Source organism: Zosterops lateralis, assembly GCF_965231275.1.
Source record: "Zosterops lateralis genome assembly, chromosome: 5".
Classification (NCBI taxonomy): domain Eukaryota; kingdom Metazoa; phylum Chordata; class Aves; order Passeriformes; family Zosteropidae; genus Zosterops; species Zosterops lateralis.
The window spans coordinates 28403570-28429825 of record NC_139766.1 but is presented as its reverse complement, the minus strand read 5'-3'; the positions used below and the strand labels follow the sequence as shown (position 1 = coordinate 28429825).

General features: G+C 35.7%; 1 protein-coding gene across 3 annotated transcripts in view; it reads left to right on the top strand.

The window, feature by feature from the left end:
• The window catches only part of DLC1 (DLC1 Rho GTPase activating protein), a 211592-nt gene that overhangs the window by 60618 nt on the left and 124718 nt on the right, over positions 1-26256 (top strand). For all 3 annotated transcript variants that reach the window (XM_083862027.1, XM_083862026.1, XM_083862025.1), the window contains exon 5: positions 24208-24241. In XM_083862027.1, coding sequence (XP_083718153.1) covers positions 24208-24241 — 34 coding nt within the window. The remainder of the gene's footprint in view (positions 1-24207; positions 24242-26256) is intronic.

The window sequence follows — 26256 nt, the reverse complement described above, 5'->3', positions numbered from 1 at the left end:
CAAGGAGAGGGTTCAAACCACTGGGTGTCCCATGCAGTACTGCCATGTGAAGCAGGTGAGATACGCAGTGATTGCAGGCAATCATATCTGAGCTGCCAAAAAATTACTGCTTTGAGTATCTGCTGTGCCAATCTCCAAAGTGAAAACAACTATTGGTGACCAATTAAACTAATATTAAAAAAGTTGTCTTGACAAAATAGGAATTGTTCTATTTATTATAAAGTAGTGTTACTGTAAAACTGTTTTTAAGTAATCCTCTGTTATTCATATCCAAAAGTTTGGTGCTTGATGGGATTTTGGCCCATGTTGAGATGTTATGAAATTTAAATCCCTTTTGGCATAATTGTGTATATAAAAACAGGAAAGATCAGAATTATTGTAAAATGATTATTTACTTTAGCTTAACTATGCTCCTGAATCATTAAAGTAACTTTTTTCCTGTTTCTTCTTCTTTCTTTTCTTTTTTTCCCTTTTTCCTTTTTTGTTTGGTTTTTTAATTTATTTTTTTTTCTTTCTTCTTTCCTCTTTATTCTTCTTCTTCTTTTTATTTTCATTTTCTCACTTATTTCTTCAATTTTCTTTGCATTTTCTGGCTTTTACTGGCTCTGCATCTTGCCTAAAGTCACTATAGTTACTCACACCAAATTGTACCCACCCTGCTCCAAAGTACAGTTTTCCACCCGCATATAAGATCACTGGAATGGTTGTGCAGCCATAGTCTTGTTCATTTCTATAAGCATCTGAAATTCTTCCCTTCTAATATACAGCTGGACAACAAGTCTACCTGTGATTTGCACAAGGTAGAATATTGGCACTTGGTGCAAAGATAGGTATTTGATGTTTTCCCAGCCATGGACTAAAGACCAGTGCCCCTGGGGGACAAGTACATCACTGATAATTGTTTATGCTGTCAGTCTTACTAGTATTGAATTCAGACTCCATAAATTCATGTCTCTGCTTGCAGTTGTGGTTATTTTAAGTGTGATTTGGGGGTAGGAGAGGGGGAGGGGAATAATGTGTATTTAGCTGAAGAGAGAATATGCAAAACCTCAAGAAAGAAAAGATGTATTAAAGGGGAAAGAAACAATGTAATATGTAAATATGTCTTTTGGTGAGAATTTCCTGTGTTTTATCTAAGAAAGAATTTCAGGCATGAGTCCAAGACAAATAAAGGCACACAGAACGAAGAAATGAAGACAGAAAAACAATGACAACAGTTTAATCTTTCTGCCAGTAGATGGAGAGCACAGGAAAGTAGAAGCATACATGTAAAGAAGGAAGGGAAAACCTTGCATCAGCTTCTTTAAGGGAGTGAGAGATGAAAAAAGAAAAAAGCAAAAAAGCGGGGTGGGGGGAGGGAACAGATTGTAAACCAGGAGGAAATTGGGGAAAAAAATGGATTCTGAAAAGTAAAGAGGAAATTACAATTCCTAAAGTATCAGCTTGGTCAAATCGGTTTGTTGGAAGCAAAAAAATAATTATCTTCTTTTATGCCTTGTACACAGTACTCTTTACTTCTGGAACATGGTTTGAAAACGTGGCATGAATAGTTTGCATTACTGAAATGGAATAAATCCATGTCTGCCTTTTCAAGTACTTTTCCAGACACAGACATGCTGTGAGTGACATCATGGAAAACCTTCTCTTTCTGTCCTTTATATATACACCTCTCTTGTAATGAATTTTCTTCCTCCTGAGCTCCTCTTCTTCCCATCCCTCTCTCACTCTCTTCTGTGTCTCACTTCTTGCTTGCTTTTTTTTCTTTTTTCTTTTTTTTCTTTTTTCTTTTTTTTCTTTTTTTTTTTCTTTTTTTTTCTTCTTTTTTCTTTTTTCAACTTCAAAGCCAGGGTGGAAGCAAGGAATTTGGTAAGCTCTCTGTTTAATAGTTGAAAGAGCGTGGTTTGGGGTTTTTTAATGCACAAAATTCCTCTCAGTGAGACATGCCACACATTCTGATCTCTCCCCTTCAGGCAGTTACACACTATTAAATATGGGGTTGGAAATGACACGCGTCTGGAAATACAGAAATGAAACCACCTTCCACTTTCTGCACTGCACTATACAATGAAGGTGTTGTAAATTGTTAATTGAATGGCATGGGCTTCTAGTTAGTGGGGCTTTCTATAAATAGAAACTGTACATTCCAGTGTGTTGCCACTTTTTTTATTTTCTGCAAACTAACTGAAGAACCTTTCTATGTTACATAGAGATTAGGAAAGTATTTAGTCTGTTTTTATTCCTTAACACATAGTTTGTGCTCTGAAAGTTTGTTCTATTTACCTTCTCTTACCAAACTGTCTTTATGACATTTTTGTACTATCCCTGTTTTAAAAGAGAAGTAAAATCCAAACAACTTGTAATGGTACTTGATACTCCCTGTATCCTAACACCCAATAAATGGTGAAATATGATTACTGTATTTTAAATAATACTGCACATATTACATAGAAAATAATAGTAAAGTATTGCCATGAAGAATACAGAGAGGAGAGCAGGGTACTACTAGAGATGGAAAGACAGGAGATCCTTTGACCTTCCAAAGTTATTCTGAAGTTTTGGATTCCCACTCTGGGAAGACAATATTGTCTGTATGTGGATGGTGCTGGACTAGGAAGCTTATTCCTCCACAGTAGTTTGATAGGTGACAAAAAACTGCACATGGGAGACTTCTAGTGAGAAATTATAGGCGATTGAGTCTGAAGACTACAATGTAAAACTGAAGTAGTAATTTCATAGAAGGGAGAGGAGTAGATGATGCAATTAATCACTAATGTGTGATCCTTCAGAATGCACTTTCTTTACAAAGTCATCACTCAGTCCGGCATATTTTAGCTGCAGTGCTATAGCCCTAGGAGTGTGTACACAGTTTCCGAGTATCAATGAGTAAAGGCAAGATTGTGTGGGGTTAAATATATTGTTCCTTTTAAATGTGATGAGTATCAAAACAGCTCAAAAGATTGACTGAGATATGTGTCCTTGGAAGCCTGATGGAACTTTCAGATGGCAGTTATTTAAAATGTTTAGTTTTTAAAAATCTGAATTTTCTGCTGCTAAATTCAACAATTCAGTATCTGGAGAATCTATGGGGTGATAATGTTAAGGCAGATAGCAAACCCATGAGAGAAAGTGATAGAGCCAATTTCATATCCAGCTTTCAGACTATTAAAACAGAACTGTGTTGGTTCATTGAGGTTTGTTACACAGTCATATGCAATTTGTCTAATTCTTCTTTTACTACTTTACCAATACAAAAGCAATTCAAGAAAATCTAGTTTTGCTGTTGCCAGCACTGAATGACGTTTCAACATGATTAGGGATTTCAGGGTATTTTAAAACCTCTGTACTCTGAGGAAAGGAAAAATTCTTTAACAGGTTTCTCACACAGTTTAGCGCATCCTGTGGATAATGTCTTGGAAATACAGAAATCACAGGAAAAAATCAGAGCATATGGATTCCATATAAGGAAAAGATGGATTTTTTTTTTTCTCTAATTCAGAGAACCATTCTATGCTTCAGAGAGATAAGTGATGGTCAAATATTGTGAAATATTGCCAAGAAATAAAGGAGTTTGGGGATTTATATGTTCTCTTCCTTGCACTTCTAATAAAGAAGAATTTATAATTTCTTCCAAGAACCTAAATTCTGCCTTGAAAGCATAACAAAATTTTCAGAAGTCTAGTTAATTTTATGTTAAAATTTCTCATCCATAAGCAACATAAATGTTTGGGAGTCAATATGATTAGCTTTATTAGTACTTCCAAAAGTACGTTGCTCTTTTCCTCTTTTTCTTTTCATGTCCCAAAGACATTTGTACTTTTTTGAAGTAGTTGTTCTCTTCATCCATCTGAACATAGCGCACAGTACTGAATTCAAAACATAGTTTATTTATTCATGGGGTGAAGTTCGTGCATACATAGAATGCAGGGAGTTTCCCAAGGTGCTACCACAGAGAATCTCTGATAATGTTTCCCAGTCCCACATGATATTTATACCCCCTTTTTAATATATTTATACAAAATCTTGATTTTTTTTTTTCTTTTTTTTTTTTTCTGATGGGTCCTTTGACACACCTATTGGAAAATGTTTAGCTGATAGATGAGATTATTTACCAAAGGAATTTTGAAGATCAAGAACATTTAAAGAGCAAGACCTTGAGTCACTGAAACAGAACCTATATGTCTTGTAACTTTATTCAGAATTTCACAATCCTTGCTAAATTGCAAGATAAGGGCCAAAGGCAACAAACCAGCAGGAGCCAACTCAGAATGTGCCAAAGTTCATAGAACAGTTGCTTCAGGCTAAAGTTTGTTGACCCTTAATCTCTCGGGGTCATCAGTGGCTCTGCTGCAGGGCCCTGCAGAACGTGAGCCTGGTCAGATCTCCCCTGCTCCTGCCCAGGCTGCCCGTAGGGTGGAGTGAAAGCTGGGATACACGAATTCCAAGGCAGCGTTTCATCGGCGTCTGCCTGTAAGAATGCTTTTTTGGGCTACCCTCCTTCCGTAACACGTGTGTTTTCTAATTCTAAACTTCCTTAATCTCTTGCAAACGGTGTAGATGGGGTTAATCACAACACAGGCAAAAGATTCCTTCCAGTTGACATACCTTGTATGCTTTGGGTACTGTCTTTTGTCATTGATGGATACTAATGTAAGCACATACATACACAGTTTAAGTTTTAAATCATTTTTTGTTAAGTCACAGTGATATCATTGTTGAGAAATACCTTTTTCCTCTTAAGTCTCCTTTGACTATTAGTATTACCTTCAATAACTGTATTATAATGAGTATGTTACCTTGCTGCATAATCCTGTGAAAGACTGGAATCAAGAGAAACAACTGGCATTTCGTACTCTAATCTTGCAACAAATTCAGCCTGCAAGCATGCACTGACAAAAAACATGCCTCAGTCTTGTGGTCTGTAAAGGTAACCAGTAGTAGCTACTAATGAATACTGGTTAATGTAGCAATGATGCCATTCATGATACAGTAAAATCTTTAATGAATATTTTTATGAGCTGTACTATATATTTGGACAGTTCACAAATTTTTGCAAATATAATCTTTATGACAGTGATAGAACTTTAGAAAATATCTCATTCCTGCAAGATAAAGGCATTTCAGTATAGTCCATGAAGAACATAAGTTGCATAAAAAAGTTCTTCAAAAGCTCCAGAATTGTCAATGTTTCTCATAATCCTTTTAAATAAGAAAGTAGAAAAAGAGAAAATAGGTATAAGGGCATATTGACCCCTAGAGCAGCAGTGGGCTGAAGGGGCTGGATATTTTGGAAATGGATGTTCCTCCTTAAAAAGAAAGTGGAAAGGGGGAAAAGGGAACAACAATTCATGTTTCACTAAAAATTAAAAGATGAAGCAGTCAATGAAAAAAAAAAAAAAAACAACCAAAATATTCTAGATCAGAAATATTCTATATTTTGTAATGTTCAGGATTATGAGAGCCTAGATGCTTCAGAAAAATACCTACAGGGTAAGATTTACAAGTGTGAGGAAAGCCAAAACACAGGGGGCTGGAATCCTTCACACTTTTCTTCATGAGGGCCATGCCCACATGCATCAGCAAAGCTGTCTCATTGACTGTTCCAAGTGCTTTCAATACTGTACTCTTTTGCTGGGGTATCTGAAATCTTCTGATATCAGTTGAGATGCCAGTGTCCCCAGAATAATTAAAATGTTATTTCTGTGACACAAATGATCATTTTCCTTGTACTCCCACTTCAGTCTGCATGAGGATTGTTGCTTTATGCTGGTTACATTCCTTCTGGTGGCTGGGCAATTCTTCTGCTCTGTTTGTACAGGATCTTGCTCAATGAGGTTGTGGTCCAAGTCTGTGGCTATTCAGTGCTTCAGTAACGCAAATAATGTTGTCACTGCTTAAAATAGGTTTGTGAAGTGTAATTATGTCTGATCTTGATGAGAACTAAAGCAAAAATATTAGCAGACTACCAACATCACCATTATTCTTATTTTTTCATTTGCTGCAAGTATGGGGTTTAATTTCAGTGACAGTCCTATTTCAAGAAGATTTCAGTCTAAAGACCAAGGTAAGGCAGTTCACACTAGAAGACAGACAAAAAAAAAAAAAACAAAAATCACAGAATTGTTAATGAGTAAAACATTTTTAAAAACACTCTCTCATTAGCTTGTTTTCAATTAACAGTGGGCTAGGGGCAGCATTTTACATGGGAAGAGACACTTATAAGTCTTTGGGGAAATAATTGCTGGATGTAATGACTGACTGTATTTGACAAAATAAGCCAGTGAACAAGGCATCTATGAGCATGTTTTTGATCCAGGAAAGAAGGCATACTGTGAGAAAGAAAGAAAGAAGCATGGTCACAGTCTTTGTCAGTGTTCAGATCAGAAATTCAGAAATCAGATTCAGATCCATTCAATTCATGCTATGAAAATGGCATAAATATATGTAAAAGCATCATTTGAGAATATATATGATATGTAGCTATAATGAGAAAGTATATATGAAGAATTAAGAAGAAAGTTTAAATGCAAGACTGTTTTTATTGATACAGGATGGATTGAGGAATTTATAAAAAAGAAAAAACGTCAGCACATGATTTTTCCTGGGTTGAAGGGGTTTTTTAAAGATTGTTTCTCATAGCTATTAAAGAGAGGATTTTTTCATTAATCTCCATGAATAAATTATATCTTTATCTTCTTCCACACATTATTGTCATGTTCTAGCAGATAGTCTTTAAGATTTACTTGAAAAAAGGCACAAATTTGCATTTCCTGCTGTCTGGTGGTCTTACAGTACTATTAGCAAATTTTACTCCAAAAACACCATCAATATCATCTTTCAAAATGAGAAATTGACTCGGTTCTTCCCAATAATCACCTTGCCATGTGAATCCACATGGAATATGCAAATTTCATAAAATGCATGAGAAATTCTTTCTCAATTCCTATTGAGGTATTTATGGTTACTTGAAGTTCCCACAGAAGTTGTATGAGCTAATAAATCTCTTCTTACTGTTTTCACTGAATTCTGATAGCAAGAATCAAAGCAGTAATTACACTGTTACTATGTTTTTGTCCCATGGGTTGTATATGTGCATGTATGATGTTCCCATTCTTGCAAGCATTGATGCAGTCAGCTATAATGTCCAGCACTGGGAGCTCTGGTGCTTACCAAGCATTTCATTTCCACCTCTTCAACAAACACATCTGCTCAGTCAGTTTCTAGATACTCTGGAACTGACTCTCAGTTAAATAAGATTTTCCCAAACAGTGGAGCTGTCTTTCCACTAAAAGGCAGTACCTGAGGAAAATTTTACCAGTTCTGCCTGTGATTCTCCCAAGTCTTGGCCCAATCAGCTGTTCATTAAAACCACACTGATCCCATTGTGCTAGAGAGCTGTGTTCCTCACCTGCAGGAGGATTCACCCAAATGAGAGAGACATATCATTGTATGATTTCTGTTCCACTGCCTATTTTATTTTGGACTAAAGTAATTTTAAAAGATTTTGGTTATTTCATTTATAGATAATAGGTTAAGTTGTTCACACCAAAGTTTGTGTAACACATAGAAAATAATTCCATGCAATAAGATCCTAAATTACTTTGAGAAAATTACTTTCAAGCAGAATAATAGAATCTTTAAGGATGATCATCTAAGATTCAACCATGAATCTCACACTGCAAGTTCCCCCACTACACCATTTCCCCACATACTACATCTATATGTTTTTAGAACACCTATAGGACTGGTAACTCCACCGCTTCCCTGAGCATCCTCTTACGATGCTTGACCACACTTTCAGTGTGGAAATTCTTTCCTTATATTCAATCTAAACTTCCCTTGGTGCAACTTGAGGCCATTTCCTCCCATCCCGTTGCTTGTTATTCGAGAGAAGAGGTTGATCCTCACCTTGCTCCAGCCTCCTTTCAGGTAGTTTTAGTATCAGAAGCTGTATTATGTTACTAAGCATTTTAAAAAGAGGTTTAAGATTGCTTTTAGCTGATTCCTCTAACTATTCACTATAAAGACTAATTAATTATTTTATGACTCCTTTCTGTAGCTTGCAGTAGGAAATGGACTTTTTATTGTTGGATTTGTGACTTAGGTGACAGAAGTCTTCCTGACCATGAGGTGGCTCAACAGTTTGCTTCCTTCTCACAAGAGGTACAAGGTGACAGAGGCATGTCATGACCCTTCTTTGATGGGATAGGTTCAGTTGGTTCCCAGGCACCAAAATTGGTTCTCAAACTTTATTTCAGTAGCAGCTTGTAAAACTGACAGGACAAATAAAGCATCTGATGAAAGTGAGATTGAATTGACCAAAGAAACATCAGTTTCTTTAGCATTTGAAGTCAGAAAAGATATGGGAAGATAGTCCTCAATGATCTTGGGAAATGATTCAGTGCTTGCCAAAGTCAAGGAAGGCTTCCCACTGATTTCTCTTAAGTTTAATTAACAGAATTGCTGCGGTAGATGTGTGATCAGGGTTTTACATGGGATCATGATCAGTGATAACTCCTGGAAAATTTCATTTATCCACTAGTAATTCAAATTAAATAAATAGTCACAGATGGAATTGAGGTTAATTTTGTCACTTCAGAAGTAAATGCTTTTATAGTATATCATATCTTTCATTCCTGGCCAAGCACTTGGGAATCAGCCCAAAGTATAGCAAGTGGTTTGATAACTGTATGTAGGAATGTGGGAAAGATATCTAAGAGTGACCGGCTTTTAAGTCTTGCCAGGAAAGGCATAAGAAGATTGAGTCATTTGCTACAGAATGCAATTAAAAGTTCGACCTTGTATTACACTGATGGCAAAAGAACAGTTAATTGTCACACCTTTTACAAGAGATAGTTGCATTTTGGAATCATCTCGAGTCTTTAAAGCAAATTAGATTACTTCCTAGGAAACAAGATTGGATCCATCTTTCCATATCTTTGGAAAGATGTGACATGATTTCAGAAGTCTCTCGTTCCAACAAGTTCCCATCCACAGTAATTTCTTTCTCAGGTTATGAAAAGATTGAGGTTTATCCATGAATTAGTAGGTCAGCAACTTCCTTACTTTAGTTTTTAAGGAAAATAAGAACTAAAATTCTCACTTTATTTCTTCGCCTCTAGGCATTGAAACAGAATGATTATCCCTGGCTAGTCAGGGGTTTTCAAAGGACAAAAGGCTGGCTATATTTTTGTCTGAAGCATTCATCACAAATAGAAATAAGATACAGACCAGAGAAGCCTAGAGATGATATCAAGACTCTTTTCTCTTCTGTTTAGCATCCAATTACATTATTAAACAAATCTATGAGAGGACTCTCTAGATACAACTAGTTGAAATACTGATTTATTTTTCTTTCCCTTCATCATAATGTCCTAAACAAAATTTTCTTTCTTTTTTTCTATCTGGCTTATTTAAAATAATTCAATAAATTAATTTACTGTCAAAAATTTTTGACCTGCAACCCGAATCTCTCCTGAATGTTTTAGACTCCTGAAGACTACTTCTTTAAAATGCATGGGTAGATAATTGCCTATAAGACATAGAGGTCAGACTAGGTGCACTCTTCTACTTTGTTTCATTCAATTTTTGTGAGAGGAAGGAAAGGAAAGGAAAGGAAAGGAAAGGAAAGGAAAGGAAAGGAAAGGAAAGGAAAGGAAAGGAAAGGAAAGGAAAGGAAAGGAAAGGAAAGGAAAGGAAAGGAAAGGAAAGGAAAGGAAAGGAAAGGAAAGGAAAGGAAAGGAAAGGAAAGGAAAGGAAAGGAAAGGAAAGGAAAGGAAAGGAAAGGAAAGGAAAGGAAAGGAAAGGAAAGGAAAGGAAAGGAAAAAAGTTAACTACATTGTTGAAATCCTTTAAATTTTACAATACATGAGTATGTAAACTTCCAAAAGAAATAGGAATAACAGGAAGTAATAATTTTCAGCACTTTCAGTGATGGTCTGAACAGTGCCTAACTGCTTTGAGAACATTTTGATTTTTAGTGGAAGCCAGAAATTTGTAGCTGCAGCACTTCTCTATAGCTTCATATGAGAGAACAGAGTTGTTGAAGATAGAGGCTATCCTGAAGTGCCCCCCTAGTAATGAAATACTAAATCAATCTTTTGTGACATATTTTCTTTAGTCTCAATTTCTTAATAATTTAACTATGGATTTTTCAGCATAAGAGAAAAAAATATCAAGAACCTTGCTGCAATGTATTTGTTTGTATGCCAGGGTTGTTCCTATGTATATACAAACCATTTATGGTTTCTCCAGAACTCAATGTTTTTAGTTCCAGGATTTCAGGACTGCTCTGTTAGGAATATTCAGGTTTCATAACACTCATACCAATCAGGAGACGGTGTGTTAAAATATGTGGTATTTTGTGTGGTGTTTACTAAGTGGAAAGTTGGGATTGTTTAGTCCTGTTCAAATGTAGCGTTGAAGCTATGTACACTTGTAAATACTGTCACATCCTCACAAACATAAATTGAGTTTTCTCCAACCTCTTGGAAACCCACAGAAATTTTTTACTACTTATGGCAACTCTATCTCCTTCTGCTGCCATTATTTGTTTTCTTGATGTCTGTGGAAAATAATTTAAGACAATCTGTCACATCTGCAGCAACTGTAATGGCATACTTTGAGCCACCATCTTTTTCCTGCTTGGATTTCAGGCTTGAATTTGTGCATTTCTTTGATGTCTTCACAAGAAATTCTTACACTTTGTAGATTTCCTTTAGCCTCACAGGTTAGAATACATTCAGTTTCTCTAAATAGTCCCTAGCCTGTTGGGTCTTCGCATTCTGGATGTTCCTCATTTTTCTAAATCATGTTAAACCCAGAGATTAGAGAGTAGGATTTGACTATGAAAAGTGATCAGAGTGGTGCAAATTTTGACTAGACTAGAAGTACAAAACAGTGGAGAAATAGGCATTAAAAAAGCAGACTGAAAAATCTTGATCCAAATTTATCTGTGTGTTAGCTTATCACAGCTATCACCACATTACTTAAAAACAGGCAAATATAAATAAGAGTTTCATTTTATACTGCTACTTTGAGAGACTCAGCAAGTTTTGCAACTTGCTGCATACACAGTCCATTCCTTCCTGAACTGACTTCAGGTCACAAACACTGAGTTTGGAGTCTAAAGAACATGGGTAGTCAAGGGTATTGCATTCTTCCATTTTTTTCCAATGAAAAACAGGGAATTCATACAAGAATTGGTACAGTGTTGTTGTTTTGTTTGTTGGTTGGTCAGGGTTTTTTACTAAGCCATATTTCTGCTTACTTTTCTGCCAAGACACAAGAAATAAATCTGGTTTTTTGAAAGAGATATCTACCCTTCCTGCAGCCAGCCTGTAATTTAAATTTACATGCAAAACTAGGGATTGAGAAGGGTGGATACAAAATTTTATACTTATCTTACCCACATAAATCTTTCCACAAAATCTTTTTTATATGAAATACAGCTATTTTGTCATAAATCTGCTCCACCAGTCAGCAGACTCACTGCTTTTTAAAAAGCACCTCTTCTTTTTGTGTGATGAAATGAGATTTGCAGCCCTTAAGAGGTTTTTGCACTATTGTAGTAGTCAGGACTTGTAAATGCTTGTGAAAAATTGGTTCTAGAAGAGTTGAGTGTAAACATAAGATTCAGTCAAAAGTGTATTGGCAGAAAATGCTTCATGCTTGTAATAGTCCCCCTTAACTAAAATACAGAATAATTCAAACTCTCCTCAGGGAACTGGTATTGGTAAGAAAGCCAAAAGTGTACTTGGACTCTTGTGTGCCGTTTCCCTCTGGAAAGTTTTGAAAGCTTAGAAACTGCGAACTACATTCTTTTAATATGCCACACAAAGTTTGGGAAAGCTGGAACAATTCAGAAAGAAACTATGCTAGGAAGGCATGATCCTGGAGAAATACAGGAAATGCTCAGGATTGGACCCTCTTAGTACTCTCAGGATCTGCAGTGCATCTGTCTGCAAGCCTGAGTGAGATTTTCATGGGAATAGCGTGGGAACACAGACATTGATGAGATACTTCTTTACTCAGAAACCAAAAATAAAATTCAGAACAAAATAAATAAAGCAATCCTGAAAGAATAACAATTTTAGAACTTCTGGAAAAGAAGGAGTTTAAAAGGGCTCTCTTCGTAGTAAATGTAGCAATTAGTAAAAGTTTTGATAGAAATCCTGCATTTTAAGAGTAGGTTTTTATTACCTTTTATATATGCCTATCCATATATGCCTACACAGAGCTGTGTCTTTAAAAAGGAAATGGACACAACACAGACAGGAAGATTATGAGCCAGGTTGGCTCAGCTTCAGGCTTCACTTACTACAGCTCTGTATCATGCTCTGAATTAGTAACAATTTCGTTTTCCCCATGAATTAGAAATGTATTATGTATAGAAAACAAAAGTGTTTAGAATTTATATTATATAAAAGAATGGCAATATTGAATCATCTCCAACTTTTAAGAGCCCCATTAAAAAGTTTATAAAATAAGGATTTTTCAGACAAAGCAGAATCTTCACCAGCTCTAGGTGGCCATTCTTTGAACACAATATCATTATACCTGTTAAATAAGATAAAAATTGCAGTATTATTTTTATACATCACAGTGACATATGAAGATGTGTCTACTCTAACTCTCACTGATTCCAACAGACAAAATCTTATAAGCAACTAAAATATGGAACTTCAAAAACATTTTGATATCAGAATACAAGCTACAGAAGTACAAAGCATGCTAGATCATTTAGAATAGAAAAGCTTAGTAATTGTAAGAAAATTAGTAATTGTAAGAAAAAGGTGTATATGTTCAAAAATAAGATTAACTTTTTTATGTGTTAATCTTGCAAAATACTACACTTTTATGCATGAGGCATAGAAAAATCTATCACAACAATCAGAATATTTGCAGAACTGTTTTTTAAGCACTTGAAAGCCCACAAGTATTTATTTTAATGGTAAAACATTATTATTTGCATTTTAATGATGAGAAAAATTAGATGTTTGTGAGATTTGTAAGTGGCAAAAAAGATTACTATTACTATTAAGGCTACTATTAATGTGTTAGTAGCAGACCATGACTATCCCCAGTATTCTTGCTCTAAGAGGAATAACTACTCTGCCATCATACCCATGGAGTAAGCTTGTCCTAACTTTAACCTGCAGCACATATAGCTGATTATTAAGATTTTGAATGGAGTGCAGAATCCCCTGCAGTCAGTTGCAAAATTCCTCCTTTCTCCCAGGTTTTTAAAATAAGTCAGCAGCATGAGCAAAACTTCACAGATGTATTTCTCTTGGTTTCTGCATTTTTATGGCATCAGATCCCAGCTTGGCTGATAGTGCCTGAGAATAAAATGCAGAAATGGAAGATGTGTAATGTGTGTGTTGTCTGTGCCGGTGTCTTTCCATGTCAGTGTGTACTAGGAAATGTCAGTTCAGGCATTACTCAGTTTAACAAGGTGTTAAAAGACCCCGAAGTCATGTAATAGGAGTTGATCGTATCACGGACCTGGAGTAGTGATCTTACAGTGGTACTTCCAGCTGAAGAAATTATATGGAAGAAGAAACATATATTTCTCTGATTTATTAACAGTACCAAAAGAACCAGGTATTAGGAGCTTTGAGCAGAGGAAATTTGATACTCAGTTTTACCAGAGTTTAGATATTAAAATAGAAATGGCTATAATTGAATTTCTTTTCTCAAAGAAAGAAGAGTGTATTAGGTTTCTAGCATACAACTGTGCTGATGAATCTTTCGTTTTCCAAAGAGGTTTTTCAAGGGCTTGGGGTATTTTTAAGAGCTCTCATTTTTATATATGGATTGAAAAAACTACTTTGCATCCTTTCCACAGGCCCTTTTTGGAGTCAAAAGTGCCCATTTCTTCTTTAGAACAAGAAAGTTCTCATGTTTCATGTTTACTTGTTACATGATTTTGTTTCTTTTTTTCTGTCTTTGGGTTGTTTTCACACAAGCAATAACTTTTAAATTTTTTTGGAACTTAACTACAAGGAAACATAAATTCTTGAATGAACTTTCATTCAAGAATTTTCTACTTTTCACCCAAAAACTTGTGGTTTTGATTTACTGACTCTGTCACCCAAAACCTTGACAAATGTTTAAAGGTTAACAGACTAGGTATGCAAAGAGCAAAAGAACTCGTTTCATTTAATCTCTTTTTCTCTTGAATGACATAGAAATATAGTAAGGTCACGGTATTGGTGATTGTGACCTTAGTAAGGTCATAGTTTTGGTGATTGGTTATTTTCTAAGCTCATGCTTGTTACATGTGCATGTTGAAGCATGAACAAGCTGAGATTCCAAAAGTATGGACAAATAATCAAATGAGCATATTTTTTACCTCCAGCTCCTGCCCAAGATAAAACCACTCTCATCTTGTGTGTTTCTAGTGTTTATCATTTTTCTTCTCACTGTAAAAGAAAATAGGGTGGTTTATGTTAATCTATGTTTCTCTATCTTTGAGTAAACCAAAAAGAAATATGATAATTATCACATTTATCAGAGTTGGTGATAACTTACTGAAATGCATTACTTTGACACTTACTCTCTTATGCTCAGCCCTGCTACCTTGCAAAGTTAGATGTACGTTTTTCCCTCAGTCAAACACCCCCTTGATGCTCCCAAACCCATCATTGTTTCTGTCAGGCATGGTCCTCCTCTCCTGTTTCTATCATCCCATGATTAGCATCACTTTTTTGTGACTGTGCAGCTTTCTGAGTAAAAACTGTGAGGGTCTGCAGAAGGTAAAGGTTTCATCATCATAGAATTAATGTAACTTTTTAGGAATTAATTATTTTATGCCTGAAATAAAGATCAAAAGCTTCCTGGAGGATCTGCTTTAGATACTTTCCCAGCTGGTCTAACAAAAGTAATATCACAGTGACTGAATACCCATGAGACTGGAAGCATCAATATTCATTCCAAAACATACATTCCATGTTTTAAGAACTAGCTTTTTGGGGCTTGCTTTTTTATTTATTTAGTTAGAGAACTCCAAACAGTTGTTATAGCCTGCTGTAGTCAAAAATGGGGAGGGGCTCTGCAGCTGGGATTATCTGCAGAGATTCAAGAGTGCAAACTCACACAGGATCAGTCTTAGTGAATCTCAATAGTTGCTCCTCTCTCAGTAGGTGTCAGGTGCTGCAATGCTCTAAAACTGATTTTCTTTTGCAGAACATAAAGCTGAACACAGTGAGGTCTCTTTGATCAGCATAAATACCCATCCTTCATACAAAATGTTCCAGAAACTGTTGCAGAGTTATGGCAGCTAACCTCAGTGATATCTGAATACAGGAGAAAAACATTAGTGGAATACAAAAATATAGATTGCAATCAACCACTGGATTTGGGCTGAGTATCAGAATGATCATCAGAATTAGATTGCTTACCTATGTAGCTGATGATTTATACAGCTAGGCATTTTTCAATTAGTTCATGAAGATGCAGCATTGGTGTTATGATAGATTCTGACAATTGCAGCCACAAGATTAACTTCCTCATTTTCATATCTGCACCCTTCAAAATTAGTAAGAGTGGCTTGCTTTTCTCAGGACGAAGGGCAAAGGACTCCTGTTGCCTCCACTCCATTCCCAAGATGCCTTGGGAAGGTGAGGAACCCACCAGGCCCGTGCGACTCCTTTGTTCTCTTTGAGGTGGCTAAGGAAAGACAGGAATGCTGGAATTTTCCTGGCTTTAAATTCCATTTTATTCTGCAAGTAGGTGCTCACAGCTGATTTGTAACTTGGAGTCACCATGTAACAGATTTTTTTTTTTTATCATCACATGATACTATGAATTGTTTGTTCACATGAAACAGGTTCTAAGGGTGTATTATATATAAGAGAATGAGTAGAAACTGAAATCACGTGGGATTCCTGTCAGCCACATAGAAGCATTCCTCAGACTCCAGGGCTTTAAGGCAAAATCACATTTGTAGACATTATATGATGTTGAAACTAATGCAAAACATGAAACTCTAATTATCTTTTACTGTTGCCTTATAGAGCTGCATGCCTTCTGGTTCCCAAATTGTTCACTTTAGCCAGTGTTGCAGCGTTTATTGATATGTTTGTTATTGTAAAAGGTTTTATAAGATAAATATTAGCCAAAAAAAGTTACTTGTGAGCTTGGGAAAAAAGCTCTCTGTGTAAATGAATCTCAGTAGAACAACTGGTGATTGATGAAAAGCATGAGCACTCTTGGGGCTGCTCCAGTTCTAGACAGAGTGTGTCACATCTCAGCTTTGGTGTTAACATTCAAGTTATGGTTTTTTTAGGAAAGAGATACATATGTTTGTGGGAATGGAAGGAAGCACAGATTTTTGTTACTACCAAAAGCTATATAAATGTTCATTAACATTGAATTAAATTTTAACTGACCCCATTTTCAGGTACTACATGTTCATCCCACAACGTAGAGGGCAGTTTAAGTGGAAATCAAATTCCTTATTTCATGAACTCCTGGGAAATATACGTATAAGCTAAACCTTTGATTTTATTTCAAATTGAGTCCTTATATATAAATAAGATGAGATCTAGTAATTCCTAATTTGAAAAAAATTTTGTTTCTCACAAAATGTGCGACAGTAATTCTTGGGGTATTTAGGAACCCCCAGATGCTGCTGTGAAGTCTTCAGTATTCCTATAAAGAAATAAATTAATTTTTTATTATGACCAAACTCTACTTAATGGTCTGGACAAGCTGTAGACAGGCTTTTTCTTATCTGTCAAATGAACCAGCTTCATGTGGTCCCGACAGATTTCAGAGCATTGGGAGCTTACCCTGATCCATGGGATGGCTGTATAACACGAGACAGAGCACAAGACAATTATCCTGCATTTTTGTTTTGTGCTTCCACTTCAACGAGAGTCACACTCTGCCAGCTGAATGACGAAGACAGAGGATATTATCAGACCACCCCAAATGAAGGCTCTTGGCAATTGCCTCATGGAAGGAGAACTGCCAACCATCTAGCATTAACTAAAAGAGATCTCTGTGCATGACCTGGGTGGCATAAAGAGGCTCAAGCAAACAGAAATATCTAGGCAGAAAACAAAGTAAATGTAGAGAGGAATGCAACAGACTGGAGGAGAACACATGCAGGCAAGCATACAGCTTTGTACTTCCACTAGAAATAAATTCATAGTGTTGTCATAACCTTAGCCAGACACTTCTGAATGTGACATTAATTTCTTTTAAGAATGAGATAATTGATGCAGCTTTATTGTTGTGTGGATTTTAATTGCCTTCCGCTCGATTCTTCAGTAAAATTAAAGACCTCAAAGAAAGAACTTGCTAGATTCCCCTTCTAAAGCTAGTCTGTCCTGAAAGTTGATGGTTTTATTTTTTCTCTTTCCTCATCCAAATGGAAAAAAAAATGGGGAACTGAAAACTTAGTTTTAAAAACTACAAGTTTAATAAAATGTTTTGTAAACAAGTCTGAAATATAAGCTAATCATTATTGTATTTTTTCTATATTATTGCTATGATTTCTGTTCAATGCAAATACTAAAATATTATGGCACTTAAAATTAATTAGAATTTTTGAAAGGGCTTTCTATGTGCTTACTGTCTTAATCTGATTCATTAGCATGAAAGGCTTTGGTTTCAAAAGATCAGAATTTACCAGTAGTGATACTTATTCAGTATTTTGGTGTACTGGGGATGTGTTACTGAGGAAAATTACGGACTGCAGTATTTCCCAATTCCAAACCATCTGAATGACCATGGGTTTTTTTCTTTTGTAAAATAGCCCAGTTAATTTTTAATTACTACTTGTCCAAATTAAGAAAATTGACACATACCTTCTAAATAAAGTAAAAGTCTATTTAAGAACTCCAGATTATACAGAACCTACTCTGTTTAACGATAAACCAAATAATGCTTAAAATTTGTTTTCTGTCTGAGCATTTTTGACCTCAGTTTTCAGGTACAATCTATTTCTTGTTTACTGGGATGGAGTTCTCTGTCCTTTGGTTCACTATCCTCCCTTGGTAATTGTATATTGTGTTAATATTACCTCCTTTCTTTCATTTTAGAAGCTCAGTACATCATCCAAATTTAGAGGATTTTAGATTTTTGTTTTAATCAATTGAGTATAAAGAAGACAACAAAGATATATTTCAATCTACATAGTTGTTTCTGGTCTTAAAATTAAAGATCCTCTCTAAAACATAAATATAACTTTAATTTTCTGTGTTTGCAGTCTTCAGAGGTTGATCTCTTTTCTGCTTCTATTACAACATAATGCTTCTAGTTTTATAGATTAGGAAATGGATTTGGTCTTCAAGCAAGTGATTTCAGCCAAAACCACAGTTTTTACTATCTCTACTTTTCATAACAGAAGCATCCACTAGGGTGAGAATTTAGACCATGATTTTTAATCATGGAAGAAGGAAGAAGTGAATAACATAAAAGTGATTCCAAAAATAGGGTAAGGTATTTATAACATCTTGAGGTCAGCAACTGTGTGTCACTTGTGAAGGCTGGATTCTCTTTTTCTAGTCAAATCCCCATATGTGAATCTTTGTCCTAGACTTTTCTCTTCACCCTGGAGAGTAGAAGATATTATCTCTGCATTCAAAATTATAGAGAAATGCTTACAAATCAAAAAGTATTGAATCAATAGCAAGGAAAATTCCCAACATTTCTATTCAAATGCCTGAAAAAAGCTGAATAGCTGACAGACCGTTACAATGGAAGGACTTCATAGAATATCCATTGTCAGTTGGATGGCAGTAAATGTGATTCGCATAATGCCAAATCCATTTTATCTCCTGTAATAAAAATAATATAAATAAATGTGGATTTATTAGCTTTTTAATAGAGATACTATGTCTTTTCTGTAATATTGAAATATAGAGACATTCCAGTGTGTTTATGAGATAATACAGCAATAGATATAACTGTATAGTTATGTCAGAAATAGTATAATACATGCTCCTCTGCAAAAACTTGCCAGTTTATACAAATATTTGCCATATAGTGCAGCCCTTTGCAAACCAGTCATTCAAGATAGAGCTGTTTATGTTATGTCAGTGGAAGGAACCAAAACAAAATCTAGTTTAATTTTATTCATAGTAGTATTCTTCTCAGGTTTGGAGTCAGTATACGAATAATCCAGCTTTGCCTAAACTTAAGGGAGAGCCAAGCTGTGTTCAGGTCAGACTGGATATGCTTCAGCTTTTTACAGTGGCAGTCTTGCAGCCCAGCATGCCCTCACCCTTTCCCCCAAACATGATCTATCTTCTTTGCAGGTAATGCTTCTTGCTTTCACTACCAAGACACTGCACACAGCTATTGACTACACTGCTTCTAATCTGGAAAGCTATGGCTCCAATTTTTTTAATGCAAGATCAGAGATGAAATATGTGAATGTTGACACTATAATGGAAGGAATCTAATTTGGAGTGTGGAGAGGGGTTGGTTTTTTTGCCTGATTTCGTAGCAAAGAACTGCTCATGGCAAAATGAATGGTTTCTCTATGAAATGGACGGCTTCTTTTCATACTTAATGCTCTTTCCTGCTAAAATATTCTTCAAAGCTCAGAAAAAAAATTACTTTGGTCAAACAAGACTTTTAGTTTGTGCAAAATTTTCATTTTATGTTTTGGTTTACTAGAATTTTCACCATTTTTTTTCTTGCTGGGTGACATCTTTTCCACCAAACATCTAATAAAACTCACAGGAAGTAGCTATTTATCCCAGTATTTCTAGGTAATAAGATCTATATGTTCAAGGTAACAGCAATTTTTAAGAAAAATCTCCCATGTGTGTTCAAAATGTTCAACACAGCTTCCCAAGGGCAAATTCTGCCTGACCAACCTTCTACAAAAGAAAGACTACATCAGTGAACAAGAAGAAGGCTACAGACATCATTTACCTGGATTTCTGTAAAGCCTTTGACTTGTGTGTCCCCCAGTATCCTTCTCCCTACTTTGGAGATAGATGGATTTGATGGTTGTACTGTTTGGTGGGTGAGGAATTTGTTGGATGGTTGCATCCAGAGGGTAGTGATCAATGTTCCAATGGACATCAGTGATAAGTGGTGTCCCCCAGGGGCCGTATGGAGACCAGCAGGGTTTAATGTCCTCATCAATAACACAGACAGTAGCATTAGGTGCACCCTCAGCAAGGCTGCAGACAACACCAAGCCAAGTGGTGCTGTTGACACACCTGAGGGATGAGATCCCATCCAGAGGGACCTGGGCAAGCCTGATGACTGGTTCCCTAGGAAACTCATGAGGTTTGTGAACACTGGCTGGGAATGGACAGATGAAGAGCAGTCCTGCCAAGAAGGACTTAGGGATGCTGGTGGAGGAGAGGCTGGACATGAGCCAACCATATCTGGGGCTGCATCCAAAGCAGAGTGGGCAGCAGGAAGAAGGGCATTCTTCCCCTCTGCTCTGGTGAGGCCCCACCTGGAGCACTGTGTCCAGCTCTGTGATCTCCAGCACAGGAAGCACATGAACATGCCCAGACTAGGGCCACGATGATGGTGAGAGGGCTGGAGTACCTCTCCTGTGAGGAAAGGCTGAAGAAAGGCCAGGATTATTCAGCATGGAGAAGAGAAGGCCTAAAATACCTAAAGGAGGCTTATAAGAAAGATGAGGGCACAGTTCTTGGCAGGGAATGGTATTGAAAAGAGGGTTGATTTAAATTAAGAAATAAGGAAGAATTTTTTTAGAATGAGGATGGTGAAATACTGGAGCAAGTTGTCCAGAGAGCTGGTAGATACCCCATCCCTGGAAACATTCAAGGTCAGGTTGGACTGTGCTCTGAGCAGCCTCATCTAGTTCAAGATGTCCCTGGTCATTTCAGAGGTCTGACCTCTAAATGTCCCTGCTAGCTCAAACTATCCTATGATTCTATAATTCTATAGCATTTCACATACACTTTACAGTCATATTTGCACACACAATTTATTTTCACATAGTTACAATACAGCAAGGATACACAGAGAAGCTTCATATACCATTTCATATAAGATTTTCATAATTTAAAAATCCCATCCTCTAATTTGGAAGAAAAAGCTGAATATAATCCAGCAATGGTCTAGTTTTTTTCCTTTTCTTCTCTCCTTTTCTGTTTCCTTTTCTTTCTTGGTTCTGCCGATAGCACATACTCTTAGAAACAGAGAGGAGCCTGACTTTGGGAGATGTTTGTTGGAATATTTGAAGTGTATGTGTCTGCTTTTTTCTAAAACACATGTGATCTGATCATACAGAAACTGTTAGTCCAGTTCTTCAGTTCTGTGAGGAGAGTGAGAAATAATGTGAAGTTACAGTGAACCCATCTGGTCAAGCAGGAAAATCCGGTTTAATTGCTTTATTGCCAGAAATGTTAAATCACTTCCTGGGAATGCAATTCATTTGGAACATATGGAACTCATTGGAAGGTCTCCAGTGAATTCAAAACTGCACTGAAGATGAGAGCATTTCTCATAAGTAACAATCATGTTTTCCCACTGGGCAGCATGTAAGCAGCATGTGTAGCTGTATTAACAAAAAAACTAAACAATAGGAGGACTGTCTGAGATCTTGTTCAACAACATTTACTCGTGGTTTACTTTATTTTAAATTTTCAAGAGATGCCATGTCCATTTAGGCTTCTTTCTTTCAGCATTTGAGCAGCAAAAGAGTGTTCTGATGAAACTTTTAGCTCATTTTATATCTTAATTCAGAAGCACTGCACTCTAGAAAACAGATATTTGAAAGCACTCTACCTCACTCTACCTTTCAGTTTTCTGGAACTTCCAGTGCTTCTTCATCCTACTTCATAAAAGTAGAAATTATGACTTCCACATCTGCCCTGAGGCTTGATGATTTTATGCATTTCCTGTTACAGATTTTTACCTGGGTTAAACCCACTAAACCCTAGCAACCTTTAAGACTGCCATCGAACAAATTCACCAAAATATATATTTCACTGTAAATCACCATGTTTTAATGATCATCAATTAGAAATATTGTATGTTTCCAGGAAATAATTTGATGTGACCGGTGGCATCATTAAAAATATCTAAACTGATATGCCAATATGAACAAAAATCTACATGTTGATGGGAATGATGATGACAGCTTTTCAGGAAGAGTTCATTCAGGCTAAAGGCACTGCCAGTGACTCACAGTGCAATTATAAACATGACCAAAGTCCACTCAAGTCTATCATAAAGCCAGCAGAAAATTATCTTCTCATCATTATCATTTCCCCATGGAGTCCTGTAACTGCTTTCCCTGAGCTGTTCATCTTGGCTTTGCATTTTAGACCTTCCAGAGGCTGTCCCCATCGAGCTGTTATCCCTTTCCATGACACAGCTTATAATTTCAGTGTAGACACTCATGGTTGCCACATCTTCAGCCACCTCAGTGTTGCCTAAGCTTTTTATAGAGGAAGCCATCATACCTTTTCTAGCAAACAAAACAAAACAAAACAAAATAAAACAAAACAAAACAAAACTCAACATTAAAGAGTGACTTGTTCCTATCTTTCACTCTTTTGTCCTGACCCTCCCATTTGATTCACACTAATGTTCTCTCTTGCTTTCTTGTGCTATTAAGAGGTGGGGTTTTTTCCTGTTTGTTTGCTTGTTTCTCACCTTCTCCTCTATACAAAGTTCTGTCTTTACAAATTTCTTTCTTGGACTAATGTGAATAGTTAATCTGAGTTTTTCTTTCTTATTTTCTTACTTATCTTAGGCAGTGCAACCACTTAAGTCTGGGAAAGAGAAGAAAAATACATATTCATTTTCAAAATGATACCAACTTTTTATAAAAATTCATACATGATACACTTTTTCTTTCTTTGAAACTAAGACCTTGATTCACTTTATGATTTTATTGTTTCTTTGGCTTGTTAATTTTCCTCAGTCTATGTTTCCTCAGGCTTTGTTGCATTACTGGTCCTTCTTCTGGACAAATATAGTTTTGTAAAATGGAAGGAAAATGCTCTTCCAGCAAGAGGCTGTTATTGGTTTGAATAATATTAGCCTGATTGTATAATAATTTTGAATGTCAAAATCAAGCAACACACATTTTGTCAGGCAGAGTACAGGTGAAACAGAAAGAATCAGTAAAGGCATATATTAATGTATAGCATCTAAGACATGTTCTAGTTGAAATTTTGTTGAAATTTTATCCAGAAAATTCTATGAAACACTATTGTATATAACAGAACAAATAAAATGAAATTAACTTTTCAAAGTCTGCTTTGAGAAATTCTATAGCAAGTCTGAAGCTGGTTGGTTTATTTTTGTCCATCTCTCCCTTTTTTCTTTTTTTCTTTTCCTTTTCCTTTTCCTTTTCCTTTTCCTTTTTCTTTTTCTTTTTCTTTTTCTTTTTCTTTTTCTTTGAATCTGCAGCCGGAAAATCTTCTCAATAAAGGCTAGACTAAGATAAGTGAAAAGGAGATAAAATTGATACCTTAAATCATGTGGCAGTTCTGCTTACCCAGTCTGATTTCTCATCCAGCCTTTTTTGCCCATATTCTACGTGCACATTTTAAAATTCTTTTTATATGTTTGACATATAAATTTGACATATAATTTTACTGTTCATTCAATTTATAACCTCATTTTTTTAGGGAAAATACACTCAGAAAGTTTTTCTATATTAGTCTAAAAGAAAAGCATAATATGAAAAAGATTTTTCATCCATTGCAAAAAAATGAAGCCTCATACAATTTTCCAAGTCCAGAAACAATTACAGGCGATATGAAAACTATTCTATTACTTGTCTCTGAAAAATTTTATAAAAAGTAAGCAACTGATATATTACAGAACAACACATCTTTGAGCCTACAAAAGAAAGATTTGGCATTTCAGTCTAATCTTCAACCACACAGATTTTGTCTTTCTCCCTCAAAATTATTAAGTAATTTCCCAGTGGAATTTTGTGATCATGTGTTCAAGCATGATTATTTCAAAATGTAATCATAGGAATATCTTATTAACTCCATCTCCTCCCTTCTCTCCTAGTTCTTTCTAATGGCAATTAGTTTCACAATAGGTTATAAGACACTCAAATGGGAACTGTGTGTTTCTCTCCAGAGTGCTTAACATGGTGAGACCTCAGGTTTTTTTCCAGATCTTCTAACTCACAAAATTTTTCTCAAGATTTCATAATGTTTCCCTAATATTACTGGTATCCCCTAATAGTCCCTAAATCTTTTTTATTGTGGTATTTTTTTTTTCTTTCAGGCTATGCCAGTTATTTCAGAGAAGGAGAAGGCTGGTGAGTAAATATTTACTCATTTACTCATTTCCTTGTTGTATTTGTTTTTGGAATACTCTGTTACTTAACTAAGTGATAAAAGACAGGCTTCAGCTCTGGGCTTTCAAATGTATACGATTTCAGACCTGACCAATGTCTATGTAAAGGCTGTCTGCTGTTTCCTGGATAAGGTAGATTCCCTTTCTAAAAAGTAGTTCAGTTTTCTGTGCCGTATTAATAAGAACGTTTGAAACTGTCCTACAAAGTTGAATTGCAACTGCTCCTTACACATCAGTATTCCTGTAGTTACTAACTTATTTGGCATTAACATGTATTATGATTTGTTAGATGTCTCAATTAACAAACATGGATGCAAATGGGTTTTCTCAAGTCAGTGGATTGACTTTCAACTTGGTGTAAACTTTACTGTCTATCTTTAAATATGGCAAGAAATTCAGTTACCTGGAGTATTTCACTGGAGATAATAACATTTGTTTTGGCTAAGTACTACTAGAATATTGAAAACTTGTTTTTCTGTTCTTTCCTGTAATATGTGTCCTTGGAATACTATATGTGCTTTGGTGTTGGTACATGAAATCTATTACTGATTGCCTGCTAGACACTGCCAAATTGGTGTACTCTTGTGATAAACACTAGGGAACACTCAACACTATCACTCTCAAGAATCTCTGCTGGTTGCTTATATTTTATTTTAATTGATGATTCGCTGCTGTACTTTGAATATAGCTTGAAAAATACCTTAAAATATGCAAATGCCACCAGGCATTCAGATTTATGTCTGATTTTTATTGGTGATGTTTCCTTGCATTACCTTGTTCAGATTGTTTCTTTTCTCTTGCTTTTTAAAGGAGAGGATAGGTTAAAAAAAAAGTTTCAGAAAAAATCCACAGTAACAGTTGGTACTGTAAAAGCTATGGAGCTGTCTGCTCAGGATGTTGCTACTTTAGCTGTTGAAGTTCAGAAATAATTCCCAATCTCTGACCCATATTTAATAAGATTTTTCTTTATAGATTCCACAGGCAGCATAATTTGGTGTTTGTTTTTCTGAGGTTGTTTATATTTGGCCACATCTTCTAAATTCTGTCAAAACATGCAAACTGATTATAACTGGCTGTAGCATTTGCAGCTCATATCAAAATAAAATTCAAAGATCTATGCTTACTTCTTTGGTGTCAAAACTACCTATCATGTCAATATTGGTAATGATACGAAATTACTGTATTTTTGATATAAACTGTATTACCTGTATATGCATATGAGCCTCTCTCTTTTTTCCTTCTTTCTGGTCAGAATTCCGGTCTATGTTTTTCTGTGGACAGTATTATATTTAATATTACAAATATTAAGTGGAACTTCATGCCATATGAAGTCAGTTTGCTGACATTTTCATGCACACGACCACAAGCTAGACTGAGAATGAATGTGTGGTTGCCTTTTAATCAGTTTCGACTTTCATTTAACTCTACAGCTCAGGAGTTCCTGAGGTTATGATGGATTATCTTGCAATATTAAGAATGCATGAGGGAGATGATGAATAAGATCAGTCCTAATCACTTGGTTCTAGGGGCAGTAAGTGTTATTTTAGTTAAGTGCAATTGGATTTTGATTCAGTCAGATCCCATGCTTTGCAAGGTAACTTGCCAGTATTTTATCATTGCTGCTTTCACTTTACTAGAATGACATTACCTATAGCCATGAATGACAATTACCTAAGGTGTGAAAGCCTTCAAAATAATATATTTGCTTGGCTGCTGTAAGAGAACAAAAGAAATACTAATTTTGATATTTATTTGGAAATACCAACAATCTAAAGTTTTCAAGTTTATTTTATCACTAGCAAACTAAAATGTACCACAAAATATTATGGACAAAAATAAGTTGTTTATTTTATTGCTGTCAAAGCTAATAATATTATTGGTAAAGAGACTGAATGGCATTCTATTACAATGGGATAGAAATGCACTCAATATTTCTAGTGAAACACCTTTTCTCATTTGAGAATTTGAACTAATATG